The sequence below is a fragment of the Nomascus leucogenys genome, chromosome 8 (assembly GCF_006542625.1).
Source record: "Nomascus leucogenys isolate Asia chromosome 8, Asia_NLE_v1, whole genome shotgun sequence".
Lineage (NCBI taxonomy): Eukaryota > Metazoa > Chordata > Mammalia > Primates > Hylobatidae > Nomascus > Nomascus leucogenys.
In genome coordinates this window covers 101,242,670-101,270,027 of record NC_044388.1, presented here as the reverse complement: position 1 = coordinate 101,270,027, position 27,358 = coordinate 101,242,670, and the positions used below count along the sequence as shown (strand labels likewise).

Here is a 27,358-nt window from a genome sequence, read left to right as displayed (position 1 = left end):
CTGTGAGACAATTTCAGCAAGATGTAGGGACAAGGATCTCATTCGAGGTGGCTTAAAAGGAAACACGTTTGTGAGAGTTGCCTCACTGTCTCACCTGCTAGAGGAAATTGGGAGATTTCAGGGCTTGTTTTCGGTCCTGGCGTGGTGCAGAGGTGGAGGGGCGCCAGCAGGTGTGTGGTATGCAGGACGCAGAGCCAGGAGAACCTGGGGCAGGTGTCTGGAGCCGGGGGTGCAGTTCCTACTTTTCGGCGCATGGTGGCGCTCGGGTCTCCTCCGGCCCTGCTAGCAATCTCTAAGGCACCTCCGCCGCCACCTGCAGTCTCAACCAAACCTCTGGGTGGGCAGCGCGGGATGTGACGGGCCGAGCGTCCAATCGACTGACAGGTTTCCGTCCACGCTACTGCTCTAGCCAATGGGAGCCGAGGAGAGGCGCGGAGGAGGCGGGCCCCGCGGCAAGCCTGACAGAGGCGCGAGGCCCTCCTCCCGCCTCTCCGCCTACTCCAGCCTCCGCCGCCTCAGCTTCCCGAGCGAGCCCTGCGGCCGCCGGAGCAGCTCCCGCGGCGGAGCAGGAGCCGGATGGTCAGAGGAGCCCGGCAGCCCCAGCAGCCGCGGAGTCGCCTGGCCCCCAGGTGCGGGGGCTGGGTGGAGGCCGGGGTTGGGGATGGGGTGGGGGCCAGGGAGCGGGCCCAGGGGGCAGCGGCTCGGGGCCGTGGAGCATTCGGGGCGCAGAGACCGGAGGGGCAGGGGGTGCAGGCTGGGGGGACCTGGGGGGCGCTTGCAGGCGGCGGCGCGGGCTGGGAGAGATCGCATCCTCGAGGCCAGATGAGAGGGGCGTGTGAGGGAAGGGGCGCCGAGGGGTGAGGCTGGCGGCGCGGGGCCGGGAGGGGCAAGGCGCGCGCGCCCCCGGAGGGGCCGTGGAATGCGGGGGTCGCCGGGCCCGGAGAGGCGGGGCGTGGAGGGGGCAGTGCACGGTCGGGAGCGGGTGGGCACAGGAAAGGGGAGGCTAGGGGGGCTTGCGGGGGTGACGAGGCAGACAATGAGTAGGTGGAGGTGGGTGATTTTGGGGAGCTGGGCTGTGACGAACAGGGGTTGAGGATGGGGTGAGGGACCAGGAAGGTTTGAGCTCAGGGGGAATTGAGGGAACGGTGAGTCCCAGGAGTGCTTGGTCTTGGTAAATAGGGGAAGCAGGGCATGAGGCGTTTGTAAGGTCAGATATGGGCTTGGCGAGCCTGTGGTCCCAGAAGGTGGTCTATTTAGTTCTTGACTGGCACGGTAGCGCCGGGAGATGTTTTCTTGTGTGTTACTTTTAGTTACCGTCTTATTTGTTTGGTCTGTAGACTGACTGGCACAGTGGAGAAACCGCCTCGAAAACGGAGAAGCAGGTAAGGCAGTGCCTTCCTATTTTGCTTCATGTTTTTCTTGTTGCTTGGCTGCACCTGTGCCGTACTGCATAATTGTACACTGTCAGTAGATGAAGTTTCTTATTTATCCCCCTTTTAAAAGAATATAACCACATGCATGATTTTTCTTTTGAGGACTTCAAACTACTACCTCTACAGTCGATTTTTTTTTTTTTTTGGTATCTAAGATAATGTGGGAAATCTTGAGAAATCCTACTTTTTTACTCTTTGATGTTGTGTAAGGATCTCAGCTAGGTTTTGTTTTTTTTTTTTTTTGTTTTTTTTTTTTACCTTAGCCATAATTTCATTTTCTCCAGCATCTCTGTTTAAAAAGCTCATCTTGGCTGGGGTGGCTCATGCCTTCAATCCCAGCACTTTGGGAGGCTGAGGCAGGAGGATCATTTGAGCCTGGGAGTTCAAGACCAGTCTGGGCAACAGAGCAAGACTCCGTCTCTACAAAAAATTGAAAAACTAGCCGGTCCCATAAATATATACACCTACTATGTACCCACAAAAACAAAAACTTAAAAAAACAAAAACCAACTAGCTGAGCGGGTGTTGTGGACCTGTAGTCCCAGCTTCTCAAGAGGCTGAGGTGGGAGGATTGCTTGAGCCCAGGAAGTCAAGGCTGCAGTGATGCAGTGAGCTGTGATCATGCCACTGCACTCCAGTGTGGGGAACACAGCAAGACCCTGCCTCAAAAAATAAAATAATTTTATTGAGCATCTACTATGTGCCAAGTACTGTGTGCGAATGCTCTAGATGTATCTTCTCCTGTAATCCTCAAAGCGCACCCTAAGAGAATATGTAGTGTTGTCACTATTGTACAGAAGAGGGAACTGCGACACAGAGAGGCCAAATATTTACCCAAAATCATGCATCTAGTAAAACATAAAACCAGGATTTGAATCCAGACAGTCTGACTCCAGAGCTTAAGCTCTTAACTGTTATACCATAATGCTGCTAATAAATATACAATTGAAATAGGTTTTCTTATTGCTTTATCTTTTGTCGTTGGACACTGTGTAGTTAACTCGAATGGTTGAACCTTAGGAAAATAGAAACAAAGAGTTTAAGTAGCCCACAAACAAAGTGAATTAGTCCTTGAGTAATGAAGATGAAGATATATTTATCACATAAACATTTTTGACTGCATTCCATGTGAGAGGTACTACATAGCAATTCTGTGTAGTCATTAGATGATTCCTTTTTCACAGATGTTGGCATTGACCTAGAGAAAGTAAGCTACTGTAGTTATGTGACCAGTAGGACTACTTTCGTAGTTAATATCTGGCAAGTTATTGATGTTAATACACAGAAAACCTCAATAGTAAATAGACATGAAATGCTGATGGTGGAAGTGCCAACAGTTTCTTTGTCACACTTCAGGCCTGTACTGTCCAATCCAGTAACCATATGCAGGGTGAGCACTCAAAATGCATCTAGCATGACTGAGGAACTAAATTTTTAATTTTATTTAATTGTAATTAAATTAACTTGACAAACTGCTACTTGATCACCTATTGGAAAACGTTCAAGTATGTTTTTAACAACTTAGGTATGTGAGTCTGTATTTTTCATCTGTCTTTTTATGAAATCTAAATATATATCAGATATTTCAAATGAGAATTTAGGGTCTGAAATAAGTATAAAATACACGCTAGATTTCAAGTTAGTACAAAAATTGAATAAATACAATTTCTCAGTAACTTTTTATATTGATGACATAGTGAAATAATATTTTAGGTATATTGGATTAAATACCTTTTTTTTTTTTTTTTTTTTTTTGAGACAAGGTCTGGCTCTGTCACCCAGGCTGGAGTGCAATGGTGCAATCTTAGTGTACTGCAACCTCCACCTCCTGGGCTCAAGCCACCCAGCCAACTCAGCCTCTGGAGTAGCTGGTACTACAGGCGCCTGACACCTCACCCAGCTCTTTTTTTTTTTTTTTTTTTTTTTGTAGAGACAAGGTTTGGCCATGTTGCCCAGGCTGGTCTCAAACTCCTGGGCTCAAATGATCCAACCACCTTGGCCTACTAAAGTGCTGTGATTACAAATGTGAGCTGCCATGCCTGGCTGTAAATAAAATTGTTACTAAAATTATTTTCACTTACTTTTTCCTGAGACAAAGTCTTACTTTGTTGCCCATACTGGAGTGCAGTGATGTGATCTTGACTCACTGCAATCTCTGCCTCCTGGGTTCAAGCAATTCTCTTTCCTCAGCCTCCTGATTAGCTGGGATTACAGGCACCCACCACTATGCCTGGCTAATTTTTGTATTTTTAGTAGAGACGGGGTTTCAACATGTTGGCCAGGCTGGTCTCGAACTCCTGGCCTCAAGTGCTCTGCCTGACTAGGCCTCCCAAAGTGCTGGGATTACAGGTGTGAGCCACTGGGCCTGGCCTTCACTTACTTCTTTTTCCTTTTTATTTTTCTTCTGAGACAGGGCTTGTCTCTGTTGTCAAGGCTGAAGTGAAGTGGCACAATCACAGCTCACTGCAGCCTCGACCTGGTAATCCTTCCACCTCAGCCTCCCAAGTACCTGGGACTACAGATGTGCACCACCATGCCAGGCTAATTTTTTATTTTTTGTGAGAGACAGGGTCTCACTGTGTTGCTCAGGCTGGTCTCCTGTGCTCAAGCGATGCTCCAGCCTTGGCCTCCCAAACTGCTAGGATTACAGGTGTGAGCCACCATACCCAGCCTTTCTTTTTATTTTTTCTAATATGGCTACTAGAAAATTAAAAGCTACATACATTTAACTGCATTGTATTTCTTTGCATTGTATTTCTTTTGGATAGCTCTCGTTTAACTCTCATTACCCCACTGCCAGACTCTTCAGTAGCCTTCTGACTGGTTTCCCTACCTTGAATCTGTAATTCCCTCCCTGTACTGTGCAAATCGATCTTGTAATTCTCATGCTTAGGATCCCTCTGTGCTTCCTCATTGCTTATTGAACATCATTCATACTTTTAGCCTAATCATATAAAAAAATTGCCTTTATTTTACTTCTTCATACATTCTCAGCCACAGTTAATACTTTGGCCATATTGATTTTCAATGATGGAACTATTAAATGCCTACTTTTAAATGATTTAACTTTCTGATGAATCTTCAAGATGAATTAATTGCTGAATGTAACTCCGTGCTCCATTTGCCATTCCCAGAACTTATGTTCCCTCTTTGCTTGGGTTTTTTTTTTTTTTTTTAAAGACAAAGTCTCACGCCAGTCCAGGCTGGAGTGCAGTGGTGTGACTTCTCGGGCCCAGGTGATTTTCCCACCTCAGCCTCCCAAGTAGCTGAGACTACAGATGTGCACCACTATGCCCAGCTAATTTTTGCATTTTTTGTAGAGGTGGGGTTTTACCATGTTGCTCAGGCTGGTCGTGAACTCCTGGGCTTAAGCGATCCGCCTTCCTGAGACTCTCAAAGTGTTGGAATTATAGGCGTCAGCCATGGTACCTGGTCTGCTTTCGGTTTTTGTATGTGATTTCTTTTTGTTTCTGGAGTACTTTCTCCTTGCTCCTTGACAAGCCCCCTTCTTTAACACTTTGCTCAGTGAAGGTTTCCCCCCACCCTCCCTCTACTCCACCTTGTTGGATCCCATCATGGCCTGTACATACATTTGCATGAAATGGTCTGGGCTGAATTTGAATTCAGCTCTGTCAAATGTAGTTTGCGAGATCATGTGCAAGTTAATAAGCCTGTCTCTCCCTCAGTTTCCTCATCTATATAGTAGAAATAATAGTTCTGCCGGGCGTGGTGGCTCAGGCCTGTAAACCCAGCACTTTGGGAGGCCGAGGTGGGCAGATCACCTGAGGTTGGGAGTTTGAGACCAGCCTGACCAACATGGAGAAACCCCATTTCTATTAAAAATACAAAATTGGGCCGGGCATGGTGGCTCACTCTTGTAATCCCAGCACTTTGGGAGGCCGAGGCGGGCAGATCACAGGGTCAGGAGATTGAGACCATCCTGGCTAACACAGTGAAACCACGTCTCTACTAAAAACAAAAAAAGTTAGCTGGGCGTGGTGGCGGGTGCCTGTAGTCCCAGCTACTCAGGAGGCTGAGGCAGGAGAATGGCATGAACCCGGGAGGCGAAGCTTGCAGTGAGCTGAGATCATGCCACTGCACTCCAGCCTGGGTGACAGCGAGACTCCGCCTCAAAAAAAAAAAATTGGCTGGGCATGGTAGCGCATGTCTGTAATCCCAGCAACTCGGGAGGCTGAGGCAGGAGAATCACTTGAACCCAGGAGGTGGAGGTTGCGGTGAGCCGAGATTGCGCCGTTGCACTCCAGCCTAGGCAACAAGAGCGAAACTCTTGTCTCAAAACAACAAAAAAAGAAATAACAGTTCGGCTTCCCTAAGGGTTGTAAGGTGCCTAAGATAGTGCGTGGCACATAGAAGGTACACAATAAATTTTAGGTTAAAAAACACCCATCAAATATCTTTTATTTCCCACTTCTTTTCAAAATGAGAAGATTAAAAATAAAGGCCAAGAAGAAATGAAAGAAGCAGATAAAGCCAGTGGCAGAATTAGTGCATAGACTGGAAAGTCCTGCATCGTTGCTAATGGTTGCTTTGGTGTTTGGCTCTGAGTTTTTTGGGTACAATGAAGAAGAAAATAAAGTTCAATTTTCAGATTCATGGTATCTCTAAAATCAAACATGTGTTGTGAGTTTTTAAAGATTGCTTCTTGGCCAGGCGTGGTGGCTCACGCCTGTAATCCCAGCACTTTGGGAGGCTGAGGTGGGTGGATCACCTGAGGTCAGGAGTTTGAGACCAGCCTGGCCAACATGACGAAACCCCGTCTCTACTAAAAATACAAAAAATTAGCCAGGAATGGTGGCGCATGCCTGTAATCCCAGCTACTCAGGAGGCTGAGGCCAGAGAATCTCTTGGACATGGGAGGTGGAGGTTGCATTGAGCTGAGATTGCACCATTGCACTCCAGCCTGGGCAACAGAGTGAGACTCCGCCTTAAATAAATAAATAAATAAATAAAGATTGCTTCTTATACTTCTCAATCCAAGTGAGTTATTGCCAGTGAACAGTCTCCACAGGGCCAAAGCAATGTGGTTTTGGTATATGGCTGTCTGATGGTTTGGCTTGATTCAGAGGTAAAGAGGGATGCGTACACTGTGGGGACTATACGTGTTTTGTTCACTGTTTATCCCCAGCAGCTAGAATAGCATCTGGCACGTAGAGAACAGTTTATTGAATTTTTGAGTGAACAAATCCTTAAGTAATTCTCCAGGAATTTAAGGAAGCATCAGGTTGCAATGAGTTTAAGTTTATTTTCTCAGTACAGAATCATGAGGCTACATATTCTGCATGCCTGATTTAGGTCAGATCCTGATCATGTCCGGATTTTGACCTGCATGGACAACCAGCACACATATTTAAAGTTCCTATGGGCAGGACCAAGATTTTCCTCAGAAAACAGTGCAGGGGTTGCTCTAAAACTAGAAAACAAAATGTACAGTTAAGACCCCAAAGATGAATTATAGAATAAGGATGTAATGGTTGTAGCCAGATATTTTTAAAAAATAGGTGTTAGGCCGGGCGTGGTGGCTCACACCTGTCATCCCATCACTTTGGGAGGCCAAGGCGGGTGGATCACGAGGTCAGGAGTTCAAGACCAGCCTGACCAAGATGGTGAAACCCCATCCTAAAAAATACAAAAATTAGCTGGGCGCGGTGGCGCATGCCTGTAATCCCAGTTACTCGTGAGGCTGAGGCAGGAGAATCACTTGAACCTGGGAGGCAGAGGTTGCAGTGAGCCGAGATTGCTGCACTCTCGCCTGGGTGACAGAGCAAGACTTCGTCTCAAAAAAAAAAAAAAAAAAGGTATTAGTTGCCAGGCATTCTGGCTCACACCTGTAATCCCAGTGCTTTGGGAGGCCGAGGCTGGCAGATCACGAGGTCAGGAGTTTGAGACCAGCCTGGCCAACATAGCGAAACCCCGTCTCTACTAGAAGTACAAAAATTAGCCAGGCATGGTGGCAGGCGCCTGTAATCCTAGCTACTCAGGAGGCTGGGGCAGGAGAATCGCTTCAACCTGGGAGGCAGAGGTTGTAGTGAGCTGAGACCACACCATTGCACTCCAGCCTGGGTGACAGAGCGAGACTCCATCTCAAAAAAAAAAAAAAAAAAAAACAAAACACAAAGGTGTTAGTATCAGTTTTATACTGTGGCTATAGAAATTCTGAATATCAAATGATATAAATTCCTGGTAAACACTTCAAGATGAATTAGTTGAGGCAGATGAATGGTGTGAGCCCAGGAGTTCAAGACCAGCCTGGGCAACATGGGGAAACCTCATCTCTACCAAAAATACAAAAATTGGCCAGGTATGGTGGTAAACACCTGTAGTCCCAGCTACTTGGGAGGCTGAGGTGGGAGGATCAGCTGAGACTGGGAGGTGGAGGCTGCAGTGAGCCATGATTGCACCACTGTACTCCAGCCTGGGCAACATTGAAAACCTGTCCTCCGCCCCCAAAAAAGGTAAGTTAATTGTTGAATGTAGCCTTGAGTAACTGATTGAATGGGTCTGCTATGTAGAGCTGTTGATAGTTATATTACATATGTAGTACATTTTAGAAAACAGTTGACAGAATTATGATTTTTTTGTTGTTTGTTTTTTTGTTTGAGACGGAGTTTTGCTTGTTGTCTAGGCTGGAGTGCAGTGGTGTGATCTCGGCTCACCACAGCCTCTGCCTCCTGGGTTCAAGTGATTCTCCTGCCTCAGCCTCCTGAGTAGCTGGGATTACAGTCATGCACCACCACGCCCAGCTAATTTTGTATTTTTAGTAGAGATGGGGTTTCTCCATGTTGGTCAGGCTGGTCTTGAACTCCTGACCTCAGGTGATCCACCTGCCTTGGCCTCCCAAAGTGCTGGGATTACAGGCATAAGCCACCATGCCCAGCCCACAATTAGGATTTTTTAGATTTTTATTTATTTTTGAGATGGAGTCTCGCTCTGTTTCCCAGACTGGAGTGCAGTCGTGCTATCTCGGTTCACGGCAACCTCTGCCTCCTGGGTTCAAGTGGTTCTTGTGCCTCTGCCTCCTGAATACCTGAGATTACAGGGGCGCACCACCATGCCCAGCTAATTTTTTCTATTTTTAGTAGAGGTGGGGTCTCCCCATGGTGGCTAGGCTGATCTCGAACTCCTGGCCTCAAGTGATCCGCCTGCCTCAGCTTCCCAAAGTGCTGGGATTACAGGCGTGAGCCATCGTTCCTGGCCTAAAATTATGATTTTTATTTTAGGATATTGATGTTAAATAATTCTTTTTGATAGGTGTTAGTTAGTGGCTGAGTTATCTTTTGAGAACATTTCTAGTGCAGACCAAACTGTAAGACAGTTTAAGAAAAACAGTTTGAGCTAAGAACCTCATGCACTATTATTATTTCTTTGTATCTTTTTCCCCTTAAAACTTTTATTTCCTTATCATAGTTCATCTTTGCACCCTTAGTACTGAGGGGGAGCTCAGTAAAACTAGTGAACCAATAAATGAATTGGTGGCAAGACGAGTTAGTGTAGGATGGGTTTGGTTGTCCAAAATAATGTGATACTATTTAATGCCCCTGAAAAACTGCACTGGACTGAAAGGAGGTTTTTTTTTTTTTTTTTTTTTTTTTTTTTTTTTGAGACGGAGTCTCGCTCTGTCACCCAGGCTGGAGTGCAGTGGCGCCATCTCGGCTCACTGCAAGCCCCGCCTCCCGGGTTCATGCCATTCTCCTGCCTCAGCCTCCCGCGTAGCTGGGACTACAGGCGCCTGCCACCACGCCCGGCTAATTTTTTGTATTTTTTGTAGAGACGGGATTTCACTGTGTTAGCCAGGATGGTCTTGATCTCCTGACCTCGTGATCCACATGCCTCGGCCTCCCGCAGTGCTGGGATTAGAGGCGTGAGCCATCGCGCCCAGCCTGAAAGGAGTTTTAAGAGTAGGAAACTTTGGCCAGGCGCGGTGGCTCATGCCTGTAATCCCAGCACTTCGGGAGGCTGAGACAGGCGGATCACCTAAGGCTGGGAGTTCGAGACCAGCCTGACCAACGTGGAGAAACCCCATCTCTACTAAAAATACAAAATTAACCTGGCATGGTGGCGCATGCCTGTAATCCCAGCTACTCAGGAGGCTGAGGCAGGAGAATCGCCTGAACCCGGGAGGCGGAGGTTGCAGTGAGCCAAGATCATGCCAATGCACTCCAGCCTGGGCAACAAGAGCGAAGCTCCATCTCAAAAAAAAAAAAAAAAAAAAAAAAAAAAAAGATTAGGAAACTTGGTCTCTATGTGCTCTTGGAAAATTCTGAAGAGTTCAATATGTCTGTTAATGACGTTTGGGTTATGAGTTAGAGAATCCTTTCTGGTCCTATTAGGAACAAGATCCATTTGTTTGGATAGGATTCACATTGATGAAAGCTTTACTGTATGATTTGGGGGCTTTTTGTTGTTGTTGTTGTTGTTGTTGTTGTTGTTACATATTTAAAGCAAAGGGATCTGGGCATTTTGTTGTTGTATGTAATTTGTTTAAGAAACATTTGAATGCTTTCTAGTTCTGGGTTCTAGGGATATAGATATGAGTGAGGTGGCCATTGCTGGGGAAAATCTCATGTATTAATGGGAAGACAGACACTGAAATATGAGACAATGTAATGACTTTGTATATATACGAAGGTTTACACAATATATACAAAGGGTTTATGGGAATTCTGCAAACTGGTAGTGAGGGCAGTTTCTGCAGTCATTTATCTAAGCCCTGAAGGTTTAGAAGGTTAATTTGGTGGTAGTGTGACTATTGAAATGACAAGAGATGACAGCCTAGATGTAGACTGACTAATAATGAGGTCTTGGGTGAACTAAATTCAGGACCTGAACCAAGGTACCAAGGTAGTGTCAGAAGGAGAAAGAAAGATGTTGTTAAGAGCTTGGGCTGTGGTGTCAGACTAAGGGGTGGTTCTCAACTAAGGGGGATTTTGCCTCCTAAGGGACATTTGACAATGTCTGGAGACATTTTGGGTTGTTACAACTTGGAGCACCTAGAGGCCAGATATGCTGCTACACATCCTAAAATGCATGGGACAGCATCCTAATCTAAGAGTTCCCCAGCTCAAAATGTCATTAGTGCTGAGGCTGAGAAATCTCGCATTAGACTTTGAATCCTAGCCCTTCCAAATGTCCTCACCAATACTTGGTCTTGTGATTCTTTTTTTTTTTTTTTTTAAGCAGGTCTGTAGAGGTACAGTTGGCATACAGTGAGCTGTACATATTTGAAGTGTACAATTTGTTGAGTTTTGAAATACATGTATACCCTTAAAACCACCACCCTTGTTTACCATTCTGTGGGTGTATAGTGGTACGTGTCATTGTGGTTTTCATTTGCCTTTCCCTGATGACTGATAATGTTGAGTATCTTTTCATGTGCTAATTTGCCATTCATATAACTTAGTGAAGTGTCCAGATCTTTTGATCACTTTTTGTGAGTTGTCTTCTTTTTATTTTATTATTATTATACTTTAAGTTTTAGGGTACATGTGCACAATGTGCAGGTTTGTTACATATGTATACATGTGCCATGTTGATGTGCTGCACCCATTAACTCGTCTTTTAGCATTAGGTATATCTCCTAATGCTATCCCTCCCCCTCCCCCCACCCCACAACAGTCCCCAGAGTGTGATGTTCCCCTTCCTGTGTCCATGTGTTCTCATTGTTCAGTTCCCACCTATGAGTGAGAACATGTGGTGTTTGGTTTTTTGTCCTTGCGATAGTTTACTGAGAATGATGATTTCCAGTTTCATCCATGTCCCTACAAAGGACATGAACTCATCATTTTTTATGGCTGCATAGTATTCCATGGTGTATATGTGCCACATTTTCTTAATCCAGTCTATCATTGTTGGACATTTGGGTTGGTTCCAAGTCTTTGCTATTGTGAATAGTGCTGCAATAAACATACGTGTGCATGTGTCTTTAGAGCAGCATGATTTATAGTCCTTTGGGTATATACCCAGTAATGGGATGGCTGGGTCAAATGGTATTTCTAGTTCTAGATCCCTGAGGAATCGCCACACTGACTTCCACAATGGTTGAACTAGTTTATAGTTCCACCAACAGTGTAAAAGTGTTCCTATTTCTCCACATCCTCTCCAGCACCTGTTGTTTCCTGACTTTTTAATGATGGCCATTCTAACTGGTGTGAGATGGTATCTCATTGTGGTTTTGATTTGCATTTCACTGATGGCCAGTGGTGATGAGCATTTTTTCATGTGTTTTTTGGCTGCATAAATGTCTTCTTTTGAGAAGTGTCTGTTCATGTCCTTCGCCCACTTTTTGATGGGTTTGTCTTCTTACATAGTTGTAAGAGTTCTTTATGTATTCTAAAAGCAAAATTTTAAAAAGCGAAATCTTTTTTTTTGTTTTTGAGACAAAGTCTCACTTTATCACTCAGGCTGGAGTGCAGTGGTATGATCTCGTTTCACTGCACCCTCCGCCTCCCAGATTCAAGTGATTCTCCTGCCTCAGCCTCTGTAGTAGCTGCGATTAAGGCGCCTGCTACCACACCCGGTGAATATTTGTATTTTTAGTAGAGCTGGGGTTTTGCCATGTTGCCTAGGCTGGTCTCGAACTCCTGACCTCAAGTGATCTGCCCACAGCGGCCTCCCAACGTGCTAGGATTACAGGCATGAGCCACTGTGCCTGGCCACAAATTCGTTATTAGGTATATGTTTTGCTTATATTTTCTCCCATATATGGCTTGCCTTTTACTTTTCTCCACAGTATCTTGAGATGCTTGCAGCTTGAATAATAGGTTGGATGGGAATGCTTTTATTTATTTATTTATTTATGAGACAGAGTCTCACTCTGTTGCCCAGGCTGGAGTGCAGTGGTGCGATCTTGGCTTACTGCAACCTCTGCCTCCCGAGTTCAGGTGATTCTCCTGCCTCAACCTCCTGAGTAGCTGGGATTACAGGCGTGTGCCACCATGCCCGGCTAATTTGTATTTTTAGTAGAGATGGGGTTTCCCCATGTTGGTCACGCTGGTCTTGAACTCCTGTCCGTGTGACCCGCCCGCCTGGGCCTCCGAAAGTGCTGGGATTACAGGCGTGAGCCACCGCACTGGCCTGGGAATGCTTTTAATTGAGACAGCAGACACAGGAGCAAGAGCAAGTTTGGGACGGTAAGAACATGAGTTTATTTTGGCTATATGGAGCGTAAGGTGCTTCAGTGAACTGTCTTTAACCAGGCGGTTAAAAACATGGGTGTTTTGCAGAGAAGCAAGATAAGGGCTTCAGGTATAGATTTTAAAGCATTCAGCAAACACTTGGTGATCCAAGTCATGCAAATGAATGGAATGGCTGGATGCGGTGGCTCACACCTGTAATCCCAGCATTTTGGATGGCCGAGGTGGGTGGGTCATGAGGTCAGGAGTTCGAGACCAGCCTGGCTAACATGATGAAACCCTTTCTGTACTAGAAATACAAAACCTAGCTGGGCATGGTGGTACGTGCCTGTAATCCCAGCTACTCAGGAGGCTGAGGCAGGATAATTGCTTAAACCCAGGAGGTGGAGGTTGCAGTGAGCCAAGATCGTGCCCTAGCCCGGGTGACAGAGCATGACGCTGTCTCAAAAAAAAAAAAAAAGGAAAAAAGAAAAGAAAATGAATGGGATAACCTAGCGAAAGCATGTTGAGTGAAATGCAAAGAAATAGAACGTACAGTAACACGATGTGAAAGTAGACGAAACTGCTTTCTGTCTTTTGGGTGTTATCTCTTTCTCTGCAGTGTTGATCTGCCCACTGCAGGGTATTTCTGCAGGTAGCCGTCAGACAGGTAGTGTTTATCTCTAGGAGTTTAGATCTCTGTACTCTTTGCTGAGAAACAGGTTCTGAAGATAGTTTCGTGGAAAACTAGAACATTTTTCTAATCTACACTGAAACACAGGACTACTCTAGAGTTAAAGAGCTCGTGGTAGGTTTGCCTCAGCAACGTCCCTACAGCAAATGCAGTGGTTTTGGTAAAGCCATTTCTTGTAGCATGTGTCAGTGAAAACCTAGGGCATAAAGCCAAAATTCAATTCTGTGAAAGCAGACTCTGCAGGGCCAAGATAGCATGGTCAATGTATGCAGCATTTTCACGGTAATATTTTATTCAAGAATGAAACCTAGAAGAGTTAAGCAGTGATTTTCAAGGGCGTTCAGAAAGAGCTCACAGGTCCCGTGGGACTCATTCAAGGGCTTCCTGGAGGGTAGAGTGCCAGGAGTTGCCAGAGGGCGGTTAACAAGCCTAGCCTCAGGCTCTTCTCCTATATTTTATGTATGTATGTATGTATGTATGTTTATTTTTATTTCTTTTCTTTTTCTTTTTTTTTTTTTTTTTGAGATGGAGTCTTGCTCTGTTGCCCAGGCTGGAGTGCAATGGCACAATCTCGGCTCACTGCAACTTCCGCCTCTCGGGTTCAAGCGATTCTCCCTCCTCAGCCTCCCAAGTAGCTGGGATTACGGGTATCTCCCATCATGCCTGGCTAGGTTTTTTTTGTATTTTTGTAGAGATGGGGTTTCACCATGTTGGCCAGGCTGGTTTTGAACTCCCGACCTTAGGTGATCCACCCGCGGCGGCCTCCCAAAGTGTTCGGATTACAAGCATGAGCCACCGCGCCTAGTGCTAATAATTTTTTAAAAAATATCTGTTAGCTGGGTGTGGTGGGCTTGCACCTGTAGTTCCAGTCCCAGGTATTTGGGAGGCTGAGGTAGGGGGATCACTTGAGCCCAGGAGTGAGTTAATGCCCAGCCTGCACAATATAGTGAGACCTCTGTCTCTTAAAAAAAAAAAAAAAAAAAGCTGTTCAAACCAAGATCCAGATAAGGTTCATAACTTGTAATTAGTTCAGTAGCTCTTGAAGTCTTTTTTAGTCTATAGCTTTTCCACTCATTTTTCCTGTGCTATTTATTTTTTGAAGAAAGCATGTTCATTATTAAGAGTTTTCCAGTCTTGACCGGGCACAGTCTTGACAGGTCACACCTGTAATCCCAGTACTTTGGGAGGCTGAGGTGGGCAGATCATGAGGTCAGGTCTGTACTAAAATACAAAAAAAAAAAAAAAAAAAATTAGCCGGGATTGGTGGTGTGCAGCTGTAGTCCTAGCTACCCAGGAGGCTGAGTCAGGGGAATCGCTCCAACCCGGGAGGTAGAGGTTGCAGTGAACTGAGATTGTGCCACTGCACTCCAGCCTGGCAACAGAGTCAGACTCTGTCTCAAAGAAAAAAAAAAAGTTTTTCAGTCTGAATTTTTAATTTTTAAAAAAGTTGGTATATAATTTACATAGGGTGAAATTCACCTATTTTAGTTCCTTGAATTTTGACAAATGTAGTTGTGTAATCACAACTATAATCATGATATAGAACAGTTCCATCACTCCCCAAAATTCCCTTCTGTCCCCCCTGACCAATTGGCAACCACTGACCAGTTTTTCCACAGTCTGAATTTTGCTGACTTTATGACCCCATGGTATCACTTAGCATGTTTCTCTGTTCCGTTTGTGTCTTGTAAATTGATAGAGTTAATTTCTTTTTTTGTTTTAAGAATGCTTTGGCTGGACGTGGTGGCTCATGCCTGTAATCCTAGCACTTTGGAAGGCCGAGGTGGGCGGATCACCTGAGGTCAGCCTGGCCAACATGGCGAAACCCCGTCTCTACTAAAAATACAAAAATTAGCTGGGTGTGGTGGTGGGCGCCTATAATCCCAGCTACTCTGGAGGCTGAGGCAGGAGAATCACTTGAACCCAGGAGGTGGAGGTTGCAGTGAGCTGAGATAGCATCATGGCACTCTCTACCCTGGGCAACAGAGCAAGACTCCGTCCCAAAAAAAAAAAAAAAAAAAAAAAGAGTGCTTCACAGAAGTGATGTGAACTTTCATTAAAGCTTCTCTTTTTTATGTTAGGAACCCATAGCAATCGGTATCTAGATTTATGAATTCATTAGGGTTGCAGATGTTGAAATTCTAATTGTTTTGCCCATGCACGGTGGCTCACACCTGTAATCCCAGCACTTTGGGAGGCTGAGGCTGGTGGATCACCTGCGGACAGGAGTTCAAGACCAGCCTGGCCAACATGGTGAAACCCCATCTCTACTGAAATTATAAAAATCAGCCAGGTGTGGTGGCACGTGCCTGTAATCCCATCTACTTGGCAGGCTGATGCAGGAGAATCCCTTGAACCCAGGAGGTGGAGGTTGCAGTGAGCCGAGATCACGCCACTGCACTCCAGCCTGGGTGACAGAGTGAGGCTCTGTCTCAAAAGAAAAAAAAAAAAAAAGAAATTCTAATTCTTTCATTCCTTCTTTTTATTTATTTATTTTTTAAGTTGGAGTCTGTGTGATCTCGGCCCCCTGAGTTCAAGCGATTCTCCTGCCTCAGCCAACTGAGTAGTTAGGATTACAGGCTTGTACCACCGCTCCTGGCTAACTTTTGTATTTTTAGTAGAGACGGAGTTTCACCATGTTAACCAGGCTGGTCTCGAACTCCTGACCTCAGGTGATCTGCTCGCCCCAGCCTCTCAAAGTGCTAGGATTACAGGCGTGAGTGCCACTGTGCCTGGCTCATTCCCTCTTCATTATTAGCTGGAATACTTCCAGAAAGAGACATTTCTCTTACTGACTGAAACAATTTTTTGAATTTTATTTATTTATATATGAGAGGGAGTTTTGCTCTTGTCGGTCAGGCTGGAGTGCAACGGCGTTATCTCAGCACACTGAAGTCTCCGCCTCCTGGATTCAAGCGATTCTCCTTCCTCAGTCTCCCGAGTAGCTGGGATTAGAGTTGTGCACCACCACACCCAGCAAATTTTTATATTTTTAGTAAGGATGGGGTTACTCCATGTTGGCCAGGCTGGTTGTGAACTCTTGACCTCAGGTGATAGACCTGCCTCAGACTCCCAAAGTGCTGGGATTACAGGCGTGAGCCACTGTGCCCGGCCTGAATTCTGTTTTTTTTTTTTTTTGAGACGGAGTTTTGCTCTGTCGCCCAGGCTGGAGTGCAGTGGCACGATCTCAGCTCACTGCAAGTTCTGCCTCGTGGGTTCACGCTATTCTCCTGCCTCAGCCTCCCAAGCAGCTGGGACCACAGGCACATACCACCACACCCGGCTAATTTTTTGTATTTTTAGTAAAGACGGGGTTTCACTGTGTTAGCCAGGATGGTCTCGATCTCCTGATCTCGTGATCCACCCGCCTCGGCCTCCCAAAGTGCTGGGATTACAGGCGTGAGCCACCACACCTTGCCCCTGAATTCTATTTTTAAAATGAATACACCTTGATGCTGGGTGCAGTGGCCGATGCCTGCAATCCCAGCACTTCGAGAGGCTGAGGCAAATTGATCACTTGTGGCTGGGAGTTTGAGACCCACTTGGCCAACATGGTGAAACCCCGTCTCTACTAAAAATACAAAAATTAGCCAAGAGTGGTGGTGCACCGCTGTAATCCCAGCTACTTGGGAGGCTGAGGTAGGAGAATTGTTTGAACTTGGGAAGTGGAGGTTGCAGTGAGCCGAGATCACTTCGCTGCACTCCAGCCTGGGCGACAGAGCAAGGCTTTGTCTCAGACAAACAAATAAATAAATGAAATAAAATAAACACACAGTGAAACTGATGTTCATGGCTACAGTTCCATGAAATTTAGCACATCTGTAGAACTCATATAACCACCACTACAACAAACAGGTTAGAAGAGTTTACAACATTTTATTTCCTCAGAAAACTCACTGTGCAGTCCTGTTGCAGTCATAGTATTCTCTCTGCACCTCAGCCTCCTGGCAGCTGATCTGTTCTCCTTCCCTTCATTGACTATTTGGTACAGTTTGTAAAAGTAAAAGCAGGTAAATGCTTTTTTTCCCCCCTTTTCACTAGTTTTCAGAATGAGTGAGTTCTTCTAGCATGCTCCAAAGGCGACTGGATTTTTTTTTTTTTCTTTTGAGATGGAGTCTTGCTCTGTTGCCCAGGCTGGAGTGCAGTGGTGCGAGCTCGGCTCACTGCAACCTCTGCCGCCCAGGTTCAAGTGATTTTCCTGCCTCAGCCTCCCGAGTAGCTGAGATTACAGGCGCCCACTACCACGCCTGGCTAATTTTTTTGTATATTTAGTAGAGACGGGGTTTCACCATCTTGGCCAGGCTGGTCTTGAACTCCTGACCTCATGAGCCACCTGCCTCGGCCTCCCAAAGTGCTGGGATTACAGGCGTGAGCCACTGCGCCTGGTCAAAATTTTTTTCTTTAATAGAAATTGTGGATCCCTAACCCAAACGGATGGCTTTGCAATAAGGCCAGGAATTTCCTGGAGGAGGATGAGAACTCAGTTGGATAGACATGGATTTATAACTAATTGCTTAATATTCTATATGTTAGGGGAGTATAGCCTGGAAAAATTTGGGGGATATATATCTATATCCATAAAAATTTTATGTGGAAATTACACATATACATTATTTTATTTTATTTTTATTTTTTTTGGAGACAGAATGAAGCTCTGTCTCCCAGGCTGGAGTGCAGTGGTGCAATCTCGGCTTACTGCAGTGTCCGCCTCCTGGGTTCAAGCAATTCTCCTGCCTCAGCTTCCTGAGTAGCTGAGATTACAGGCATTTGGCACTTTGCCTCGCTCATTTTTGTATTTTTAATAGAGATGGGGTTTCACCGTGTTGGCCAGGCTGATCTCAAACTCCTGACCTCAGTTGATCCACCTACCTCAGCCCCCCAAAGTTCTGAGATTACAGGCGTGAGCCACCTCGTTTGGCCGGAAAAATCTTAAATGGAGCAGCTTGTTTGGAACTTTCTTTGAAACCACCAATATTACTTATTTGCAAAAGATATCCATAGGTTAGTACATTAATCGACTGTATAGCACATGAAATCAGGTAAGCAAAAAGTATTAACAATATTTTAATTCCTTTAAATGAAATGAAATTCTGCCCTGGGGGCCAGGTGTGGTGGCTCGTACCTGTAACCCCAGCACTTTGGGATCCTGAGGTGAGAGGATGGTTTGAGCTCAGACTAGCCTGGGCAACATAATGAAAACCTGTCTCTCAAAAAAAAAAAAAAGAAATTCTGCCCTGGGACCTTCTCCCCCTCAATTCTACCAAACTGGTTACAAATACAATCTCAGTGATTAATAATAGATATCCACCCCTCCTTAGAGTTATGTGAGACTCTAATAGGCTTTTGAGGTACCAGGAGAAGGGTGGAAGGTTGATTTTCAGCCTGTGCTGGATATAACTGAGCACATTGTCTAAGAAGACATGAGGCGTTGAAGCCTGGGGATTCTGATGTCCAGGCTTCAGCTTTCCTTGATACAACACATGCCCATTTCTCTCTGAGGACTTGGGCACTGCTAGGACGTGGGGTTGCAGGTTCCCTCTTTTTATGGATTCTGAAGGAATTCCTTCTCCTCAGATAAATTGCTCCCATTTTTCTTCTTGTTTCTACCTAACCCCCAGTTCCCGCCAAAGACACTCACTGTTCCACCCTTCTTCCCTCAGCATAATCTCCTCAAGGAGTTCATATTTTCAAAAAACACACACAAACCTCCCTTGAGGCAAAGAAGCAAACAGGACTATCATCTTGGGGATTGGGAAGTACTATGATAATAAAACATCCATTGATGTCTTAATAACTTATCTGGCTACTTATATTTTCATCAGTAATTCTAGTCCCTGTAATGGGACTTAATGATCTATCCAAAAATGATTTGATTCTCCCTTCTTTAAAAGATGGAGCTGAATTCTCCTCCCTTGAGTGTGGGCTGGACTTAGTGATGTACTTCTAGTGAATAGAACACAGGAGAAGTGATGAGATGTCTCTTCCCAGATTGGGTTTTTAAAAGACTGGCTTCTGCCTTGCATGTGTGTTCTCTCTCTCTCTCTCTCTCTCTCACACACACACACACACACACACCTCACTTTGCGGGAGGCTAGCTGGCTAGCTCAGATTGGGTTTTAAAAAGACTGGCTTCTGCCTTGCATGTGTGTTCTCTCTCTCTCTCTCTCTCTCACACACACACACACACACACGCACACACCCAAGTCACTTTGGGGGAGGCTAACTCCATGGTGTGAGGCAGCACTGCATAGAGGGAAGGCACTTGCCATGTTGTGAAGACAGACACCCAGGCAGCCCATGGGGAGGGCCATGTGGTGAGGAAGTGAGGCCCGCCAGCAACCACAACAGCTAGCTTGGATGTAGATCTTCTGAGGCCCGCTGGCAGCCACATGAGTGGCTCAGAAGAGTGAGCTTGAACAGGGATCCTCCTACTCTAGTTGAGCCTTGAGGATGACTAGTCCAAGCCAACAGCTTGACTCATTGTCCTGGCTTCACAAGGGCTGAGTTATGTGAATCTGTGATTTTCCTTGGAGAGTCTCCTTTCTTCCAGCACTGGCTTCATTGTACCCAAGGGGCTCAATGTCCAGCTAAGATTTCTCTTATCCTGTATAGGTTTCTGATGGACAAAGAGACAGAGAGAGAGAGAGTGTGTGTGTGTGTGTGTGTGTGTGTGTGTGTGTATGTGTGTACGCACGCATGCATGAGAGAGAGAATATGTGTGTTTTGGAAGCAGCTATCTTTTTTTTTTTTTTTTTTTTTTTTTTTGAGACAAAGTCTTACTCTGTCGCCCAGGCTGGAGTGCAGTGGCGTGATCTTGGCTCACTGCAACCTCCGTCTCCCAGTTTCAAGTGATTCTCCTGCCCGAGCCCCTTGAGTAGCTGGGATTACAGGTTCCTGCCACCATGCCTGGCTAATTTTTTTGTATTTTTTGTAGACACAGGGTTTTGCCATGTTGGCTGGTCTCAAACTCCTGACCTTAGGCGATTCACCCACCTTGGCCTTAAGAAGCAGATCTATTTTGACTAAAGGGCAGTTCAGTTTTATTTTTCTTTTTTTTTGGAGATGGAGTATCACTCTGTCGCCCAGACTGGAGTGCAGTGACACGATCTTGGCTCACTGCAACCACCGCCTCTTGGGTTCAAGCAATTCTCCTCTCTCAGCCTCCTGAGTAGCTAGGATTACAGGCATGTGCCACTATGCCTGGCTAATTTTTGTATCTTTAGTAGAGACAGGGTTTCACCATATTGGCCAGCCTAGTCTGGATCCTGACCTCATGATGCTCCCACCTCGGCCACTCAAAGGGCTGGGATTACAGGCGTGAGACACTGCGCCTGGCCTTCATTTTAAATTAAATTTAATTTTTTTTAAGACAGAGTTTCGCTCTGTCTCCCAGGCTGGAGTGCAGTGGCGCGATCTCGGCTCGCTGCAACTTCCACCTCCCGGATTTAAGCGATTCTCCTGCCTCAGCCTCCTGAGTAGCTGGGACTACAGGTGTGCGCCACCATGCCTGGTTAATTTTTGTATTTTTTATACAGATGGTGTTTTGCCATGTTCACCAGGCTGGTCTGGAACCCCTGACCTCAGGTGATCTGCCCACCTTGGCCTCCCAAAGTGTTGGGATTCCAGGCGTGAACCTCCCACACAGATTGGGAGGTAGTCCTCTGCTTTTGTTTGCCTTGTTAAGGGAAGAGCCATAAGGTAGTTATCCAGTGAAGAGTCAGTTTTCTTCTGCCTGCTCTCTCTCACCAGGCTTTAAACTCTTTTTCAACCCCTTCTTGGCTTTTTGGGAAGAGTGGGCAAAATAGAGCCAAGTCAGTTATGATGGTTCATTTTGTGTGTTAACTTGACTGGGCCACTGAGTGCCCAGACATTTGGTCAAAGATTATCTTAGGTGTGTCTGTGAGGATGTTTCTGGATGAAATTAATATTTTAAGTGATTGAGTAAAACAGATACCCTTCCGAGTTTGGGTGAGCCTCATCCAGTCATTTGAAGACCTGGCTAGAACAAAAAGACTGAGCAAGAGGGAGCTTCTCCTGCCTGACTCCTTGAGCTGGGACATCAGTGTTTTCCTGCCTTTGGACTTGAACCAAAACTTTGGCTCTTGAGCGTGGTAGCTCTTGTATTGGAACTTGCACCATTGATTCCCTTGGTTCTCAGGCCTTTAGACTTGGACTGGAACTAGACCATAGGCTCTCTTGGGTCTCTAGCTTGCTGACTGACAATCTTGGGACTTCTCAGCCTCCATAATTGCATGAGCCAATTCCTTATAATAAATATCTTTTTAAATATGCATACCTCTGTCTCTCTCTCTCTCTACCTCTACCTCTGTCTCTCTCCTGTTGATTCTGTTTCTCTGGAGAGCCCTGACTAATGTATAAGCCTAGTCTTTTATTGCCTTACTTTTGTCTCATTTCAGGTTTTTCAGAGTGCCCCTAATCTCTGAGAACTTCTGCATTACTGGCTTAATTCTCTGCATTGATGCAGTCTGTCATGAAATGGCTATTTTCATGACAAACCAAGCAAAAGAAGAGGTGCTTGGGTTTTCATAAACTTGGCAGCTGTTTTGGAAACATTTTACTCTGAGGCTAGGCACCACTGTTTGTATTCTTATTTTGCATTTGGGGTTTCTTTCTCCTAAGTTATCTCTCCATATATTCCCCTGGCCTGGAAGGCATGTGTGCCTGTTTGACAGTGTCCTGGAAATTCTTCTGTAGACGGGGAGTGCATGTTGAAGGTGCTCACACGTGGTTTCCTAAAATCCTGCAAAGTGGCAGTTAGGACTTTTGTTTGTTTGTTTGTTTCTTTGAGACAGAGTCTTGCTCTCGCCCAGGCTGGAGTGCAGTGGCGCGATCTCGGCTCACTGCAACCTCTGCCTCCCGGGTTCAAGCGATTCTCCTGCCTCAGCCTCCTGAGTAGCTGGGATTACAGGCACCCGCCACCATGCCCGGCTAATTTTTTGTATTTTTAGTAGAGACAGGGTTTCATGTGTTAGCTAAGATGTTCTCCATCTCCTGACCTCGTGATCCCCCCACCTCGGCCTCCCAAAGGGCTGGGATTACAGGTGTGAGCCACCGCGCCCAGCCTGCCAGTCAGGACTTTTAAACTTTTATGATGATTTCGAAACTATAGAGTCATCATGTGTAGATTTTCAGAGAACAGCTGCCAAAAATAAAGATTTTAGATTTAGAATTGTTGACATAAGCCTTTTTTTTTTTTTGAGTTGGAGTCTCACTCTCTTGGCCAGTCTGGAGTGTAGTGGTGTGATCTCAGCCCACTGCAACCTCCATCTCCCCAGTTCAAGCAATTCTCCTGCCTCAGCCTCCCGAGTTGCTGTGACTACAGGCTCGTGCCACCACACCCGGCTGATTTTTTGTAGTTTTATTAGAAACGGAGTTTTACCATGTTTCTCAGGCTGGTCTTGAACTCCTGAGCGCAGGCAATCTGCCTACCTTGGCCTCCCAAAGTGCTAGGATTGCAAGTGTGAGCCACTGTGCCCGTCGTAGCCTTTCTAACAATAGATAAACAAGCTGTTCTTCTATTGAGGTAACTCCTGACTGGTGATAATAAAATTGTCATCAAGTAAAAGGATTCTTACTTTTGTATAAAATAGGAATATGCATCTATATGTCCAAAACAGGTTTTAAAAATTTTACTTATTTATTTTTGAGACAGGGTCTCACTCCACTCGCCTGGGCTGCAATGCAGTGGCGCGGTCTTAGCTCACTGCAGCCTTGACTTACTGGGATGGAGTGATCCTCCCACCCTAGCCTCTGAAGTAGCTGGGACCACAGTCACGTACCACTATACCCAGAAAATTTTTTGTATTTTTAGTAGAGACAAGGCTTTGCCGTGTTGCCCAGGCTGGTCTCGAACTCCTGGGCTCAAGCAATCCACCTGCCTCGGCCTCCCAAAGTGCTGGGATTGCTGGTGTGAGCCACTGCACAGTGCACAACCAGCTTTTTTTTTTTGAGATGGAGTCTCACTCTGCCCAGGCTGGAGTGCAGTGGCGCAATCTTGGCTCACTGCAACCTCCACCTCCCGGGTTTAAGTGATTCTCCTGCCTCAGCCTCCCAAGTAGCTAGGATTACAGGAGCCTGCCACCGCACCTGGCTACTTTTTGTATTTTTAGTAGAGATGGGGTTTCATTATCTTCGGCAGGCTGGTCTTGAACTCCTGACCTCGTGGTCCACCCGCCTCGACCTCCCAAAGTGCTGGGATCATAGGCATGAGCCACCGTGCCTGGCCCACAACCAGTTTTAAATCATTAAGATATAAGTTAAAAAGAAGAGGAAAATGTTTTAAATAATTTATAAGAGAATTATAGAATCTGTGTTGACAGATTACTCAGTCCAACCGAAAGCATAGTAGGAGAAATTCTAGTGTAATCACATTCCTGAAAATGAAGTCCTTAAAAATTTCTTAGTCTTAGTCTTTTCAAATATAGTTCACTTACATATTTACCAATGATGTACATGTATTTAGTGTTTCCTAAGAATTTTATCCAAATTGCCTGTCTCATGTACATGCTATTGTATATAAATGCCCTTGTGACAAAATACAGATAACATTTAGTAGAGGTGTCAGTGAAATTGTGATATGTCTGTCATTGATTTTTTCAATAACTAGATGATAAAATCACAATTGTCATATGGATGCTCATAGCATTTTACTCTTTATTTTTTATTTATTAATTTTTTTTGAGACTGAGTCTTGCTCTGTTGCCCAGGCTGGAGTGCAGTGGCATGATCTCCCGGCTCATTGCAACCTCTGCCTCCCAGGTTCAAGCAATTCTCATGCCTCAGCCTCCCGAGTGGCTGGGACTACAGGGGTGTGCCACTATGCCTGGCTAATTTTTGTATTCTTTTAGTAGAGATGGGGTTTCACCATGTTGGCCAGGCTGGTCTCAAACTCCTGACCTCAAGTGATCTACCCATCTTGGCCTCTCAAAGTGCTGGGATTACAGGCTTGAGCCACCATGGATTTTTACTCTTAAAAAGAGGTTCTTATGTTTGAAAATGTTGGAAACCACTAGATTAAATTATCTCTGGAGCCAGTTCTAGCCATTTCCAAAGTGGAAAAGGACTTTGGCTTAAGGGTGGAGGCTTTGCATAAGGATGGGTTCAAAGAGGATAGTACAGCATGCTGGTGACACCCCCAGAGCTTTGGCAGGTTTCTAGTCACTACTTTTCTTTATCTTTCTTTTTAAATTCCTGCATGCCCCAGAGGTTTGATTCATCTTTTTTCCAGCATCTTGTATGTCATCTATTGTTCTCTCCACCCATAAACCCTCAACTGAAACAGGATGCAGGTGGCTTAGCTTTTTCTTTACCTTGTTCACGCTGAAAGTATTTGACACTATTTCACTTTTAAGGATTTTTACTGCTATTAACAACAGAGAATGAAATGAATGAATACAAATTTGCACAATTTAGAGTTTTATTAAAAATGAGAATTTCTTATCCTTCATTGAAATGTAAACAAAAAAAATTCAGTTTTTAGTAGTTGCTAGGATAATGGCAGTAGACTAAGTGGTGTCAAAAGTTTCTTCCAACTCTGTATTTAATTTTTAGTAGCAGATTACTCATGTTTCCTTATTTTATCACTCTTTTTTTTCTGGGAAGTCCCTAAATGTCCTTTCTCCTATTTTTCTTCTTCTTTTTTTGAGATGAAGTCTCACTCTGTCACTCAGGCTGGAGTGCAGTGGCATGATCTTGGCACACTGCAGCCTCTACCTCCTGGGTTCAAGCAGTCAAGAGATCCTCCTGCCTTAGCCTCCTGAGTAGCTGGAACTACAGGCGTATGCCACCATGCCGGGCTAATTTTTTATATTTATTTGTTTGTTTGTTTGAGATGGAGTCTTGTTCTGCTGTCCAGGCTAGAGTGCAGTGGTGTGATCTCAGTTCACTGCAACCTCTGCCTCCTAGGTTCAAGTGATTCTCCTGCCTCAGCTTCTTGAGTAGCTGGGATTACAGCTGTGCGCCACCACGTCTGGCTGATTTTTGTATTTTTAGTAGAGACGGGATTTCTCCATGTTGGCCAGGCTGGTCTCGAACTCCTGACCTCAGGTGATTCGCCCACCTTGGCCTCCCAAAGTGCTGGGATTACAGGCGTGAGCCACTGTGCCTGGCTCTTCTCCTATTTTTCTTTATCATTTGACTCTGAAGATAATTACTTGTAGGCCATTGAATTCATTTCATCACGGGGAGGAGAAACTCCAGGTTATTGTCTTTAGTCTCTTTACTCCTTGTTTTTTACAGGAAAACTCTACTTAATAAAAACCAATAAATACTATTAACAAAAAGTCAACTGTGGTATATTCTGACATACAACCATTGTATTGGTATGACAGATTGTATTTCCCAAATGTGTCTACAGCAATATCTTTCATTTTACATGTTCTACCTACAATGTCATCTTCACACTCCTCCCATCTAGTAGTGAGGCCTGTGTCTCAGTCTCTTAACCAGAGCAGACTTTTGTAAATGCCTTTACCAGTAGAGCATGGCTCAAACAACATGTCATGTTTAGGGCTAGGTTATAAAAATGCCATGGACTTCTAACTTTCTCTCTGGAGCGTCACTTTTGGAACGTGGCTACTATGTGAGGAGCCTAAGCAACTAGGAGTGGCCTGTGTAAGAGGGAAACTGAAGCGCCTGACTCTCAGCCCCAGCTGAGCTCCCAGCTGACATCTGGGATCAGCTTGCCAGCCATGTGAGTGAGCTGTCCTAAAAGCAGATCCTAATCTTCTAGTTCCCCATCACAGTGCCCTAATGAGTGTTTATACGTAGAGCAGAGATGAGTTGTTCCTGTCAAACCCTACCCAAATTGCGGATTCATGAGCACGATAAAAGATTGTTTTAAGCCACTAAGTTATGTAGCGGTGGATAACTGGATTAGCATTCCATTTTGCCGGAGTTTAGAGATCATACTATATGTTGAACTGTAAGAACAAGAACAAGATGTATTTCTACCTTCAGGAGCACTGTTAGTTTTATAAGAGAAGAAATATGGATTATGTGTCCCTTTCCTTTATAGATTGTTATTTCACTGTCTTTCATTTTACATATTTATTAAATTATTATTTTTTAACTAAAGAGCAGTACAAAACAAGAAATCAAATATTGGACAACAATATTGCTGCCTAGATAACTCTATTCTCATGTACTTCTAGTTTAGAAGGTTCTGTGCATGTTAATAAGCAGTGACTTTGGAATGATTCAGACCACATGTGTGACCGTGGAAGGCAGTATCCTCTTTGTAAATCAGTTTATCTATAAAATAGTATGTACTTCATGGGTTTGCTTTGAGACTTCAATGATAGTACCTGCCACAAAATATTGGCTGTTCATTACTACTGCTTCCCCGACACCCCCAATAGAGATGGAATCTTGGTCTTGTCATGTTGCCCAGGCTGGTCTTCAATTTGTGGGCTTAGGTAATCCTCCTGCCTTGGCCTCTCAAAAAGTGCTGGGATTACAGTGTGTGCCACCACACCCAGCCTGGACTTTTTGATAATAAGTGATTAGGCAGTGATACAACAGCAAAGACATGGAACCAGCTCAAATGCCCATCAATGATAGACTGGATAAAGAAAATGTGGTACATATGCACCATGGAATACTATGCATCCATAAAAAGGAATTCGATCATGTCCTTTGCAGGGACATGGATAAAGCTGGAAGCCATCATCCTCAGCAAACTAACACAGGAACAGAAAACCGAACACTGCATGTTCTCACTCATAAGTGGGAGCTGAACAAGGAGAACACATGGACACAGGGAAGGGAACAACACTCATCGAGGCCATGTGGGGTGGGGGTGGTGAGGGGAGGAAGAGCATCAGGACACAAATAGCTAATGCATACAGGGCTTAAAACCTAGGTGACGTGTTGACAGGTGCAGCAAACCACCATGGAACGTGTATACCTGTGTAACCTGCACATTCTACACATGTGAACTATATTACCTGTTGTCACTATGTTTTATTTATTTATTTATTTATTTTTTGAGACAGGGTCTCTGTCTCCCAGGCTGGAATGCAGTGGCAGGATCATAGCTCACTGTAGTCCTGAACTCTTGGGGTCAAGAGATCTCCTGCCTC

General features: G+C 45.0%; 1 protein-coding gene across 3 annotated transcripts in view; it reads left to right on the top strand.

Annotated features, from left to right (window-relative positions):
• The first annotated feature begins 454 nt into the window (after positions 1 to 454).
• Positions 455 to 27,358, top strand: part of SCAI (suppressor of cancer cell invasion) — a 194,084-nt gene continuing 167,180 nt past the window's right edge. For 2 of the 3 annotated variants that reach the window (XM_030817808.1, XM_030817809.1), the window contains exons 1-2: positions 482 to 629; positions 1,338 to 1,382. In XM_030817808.1, coding sequence (XP_030673668.1) covers positions 577 to 629; positions 1,338 to 1,382 — 98 coding nt within the window. In that variant the 5' untranslated portion in view covers positions 482 to 576. Of the gene's footprint in view, positions 630 to 1,337; positions 1,383 to 27,358 lie in introns of all 3 variants that reach the window. The other variant, XM_030817810.1, reaches the window with a different exon arrangement.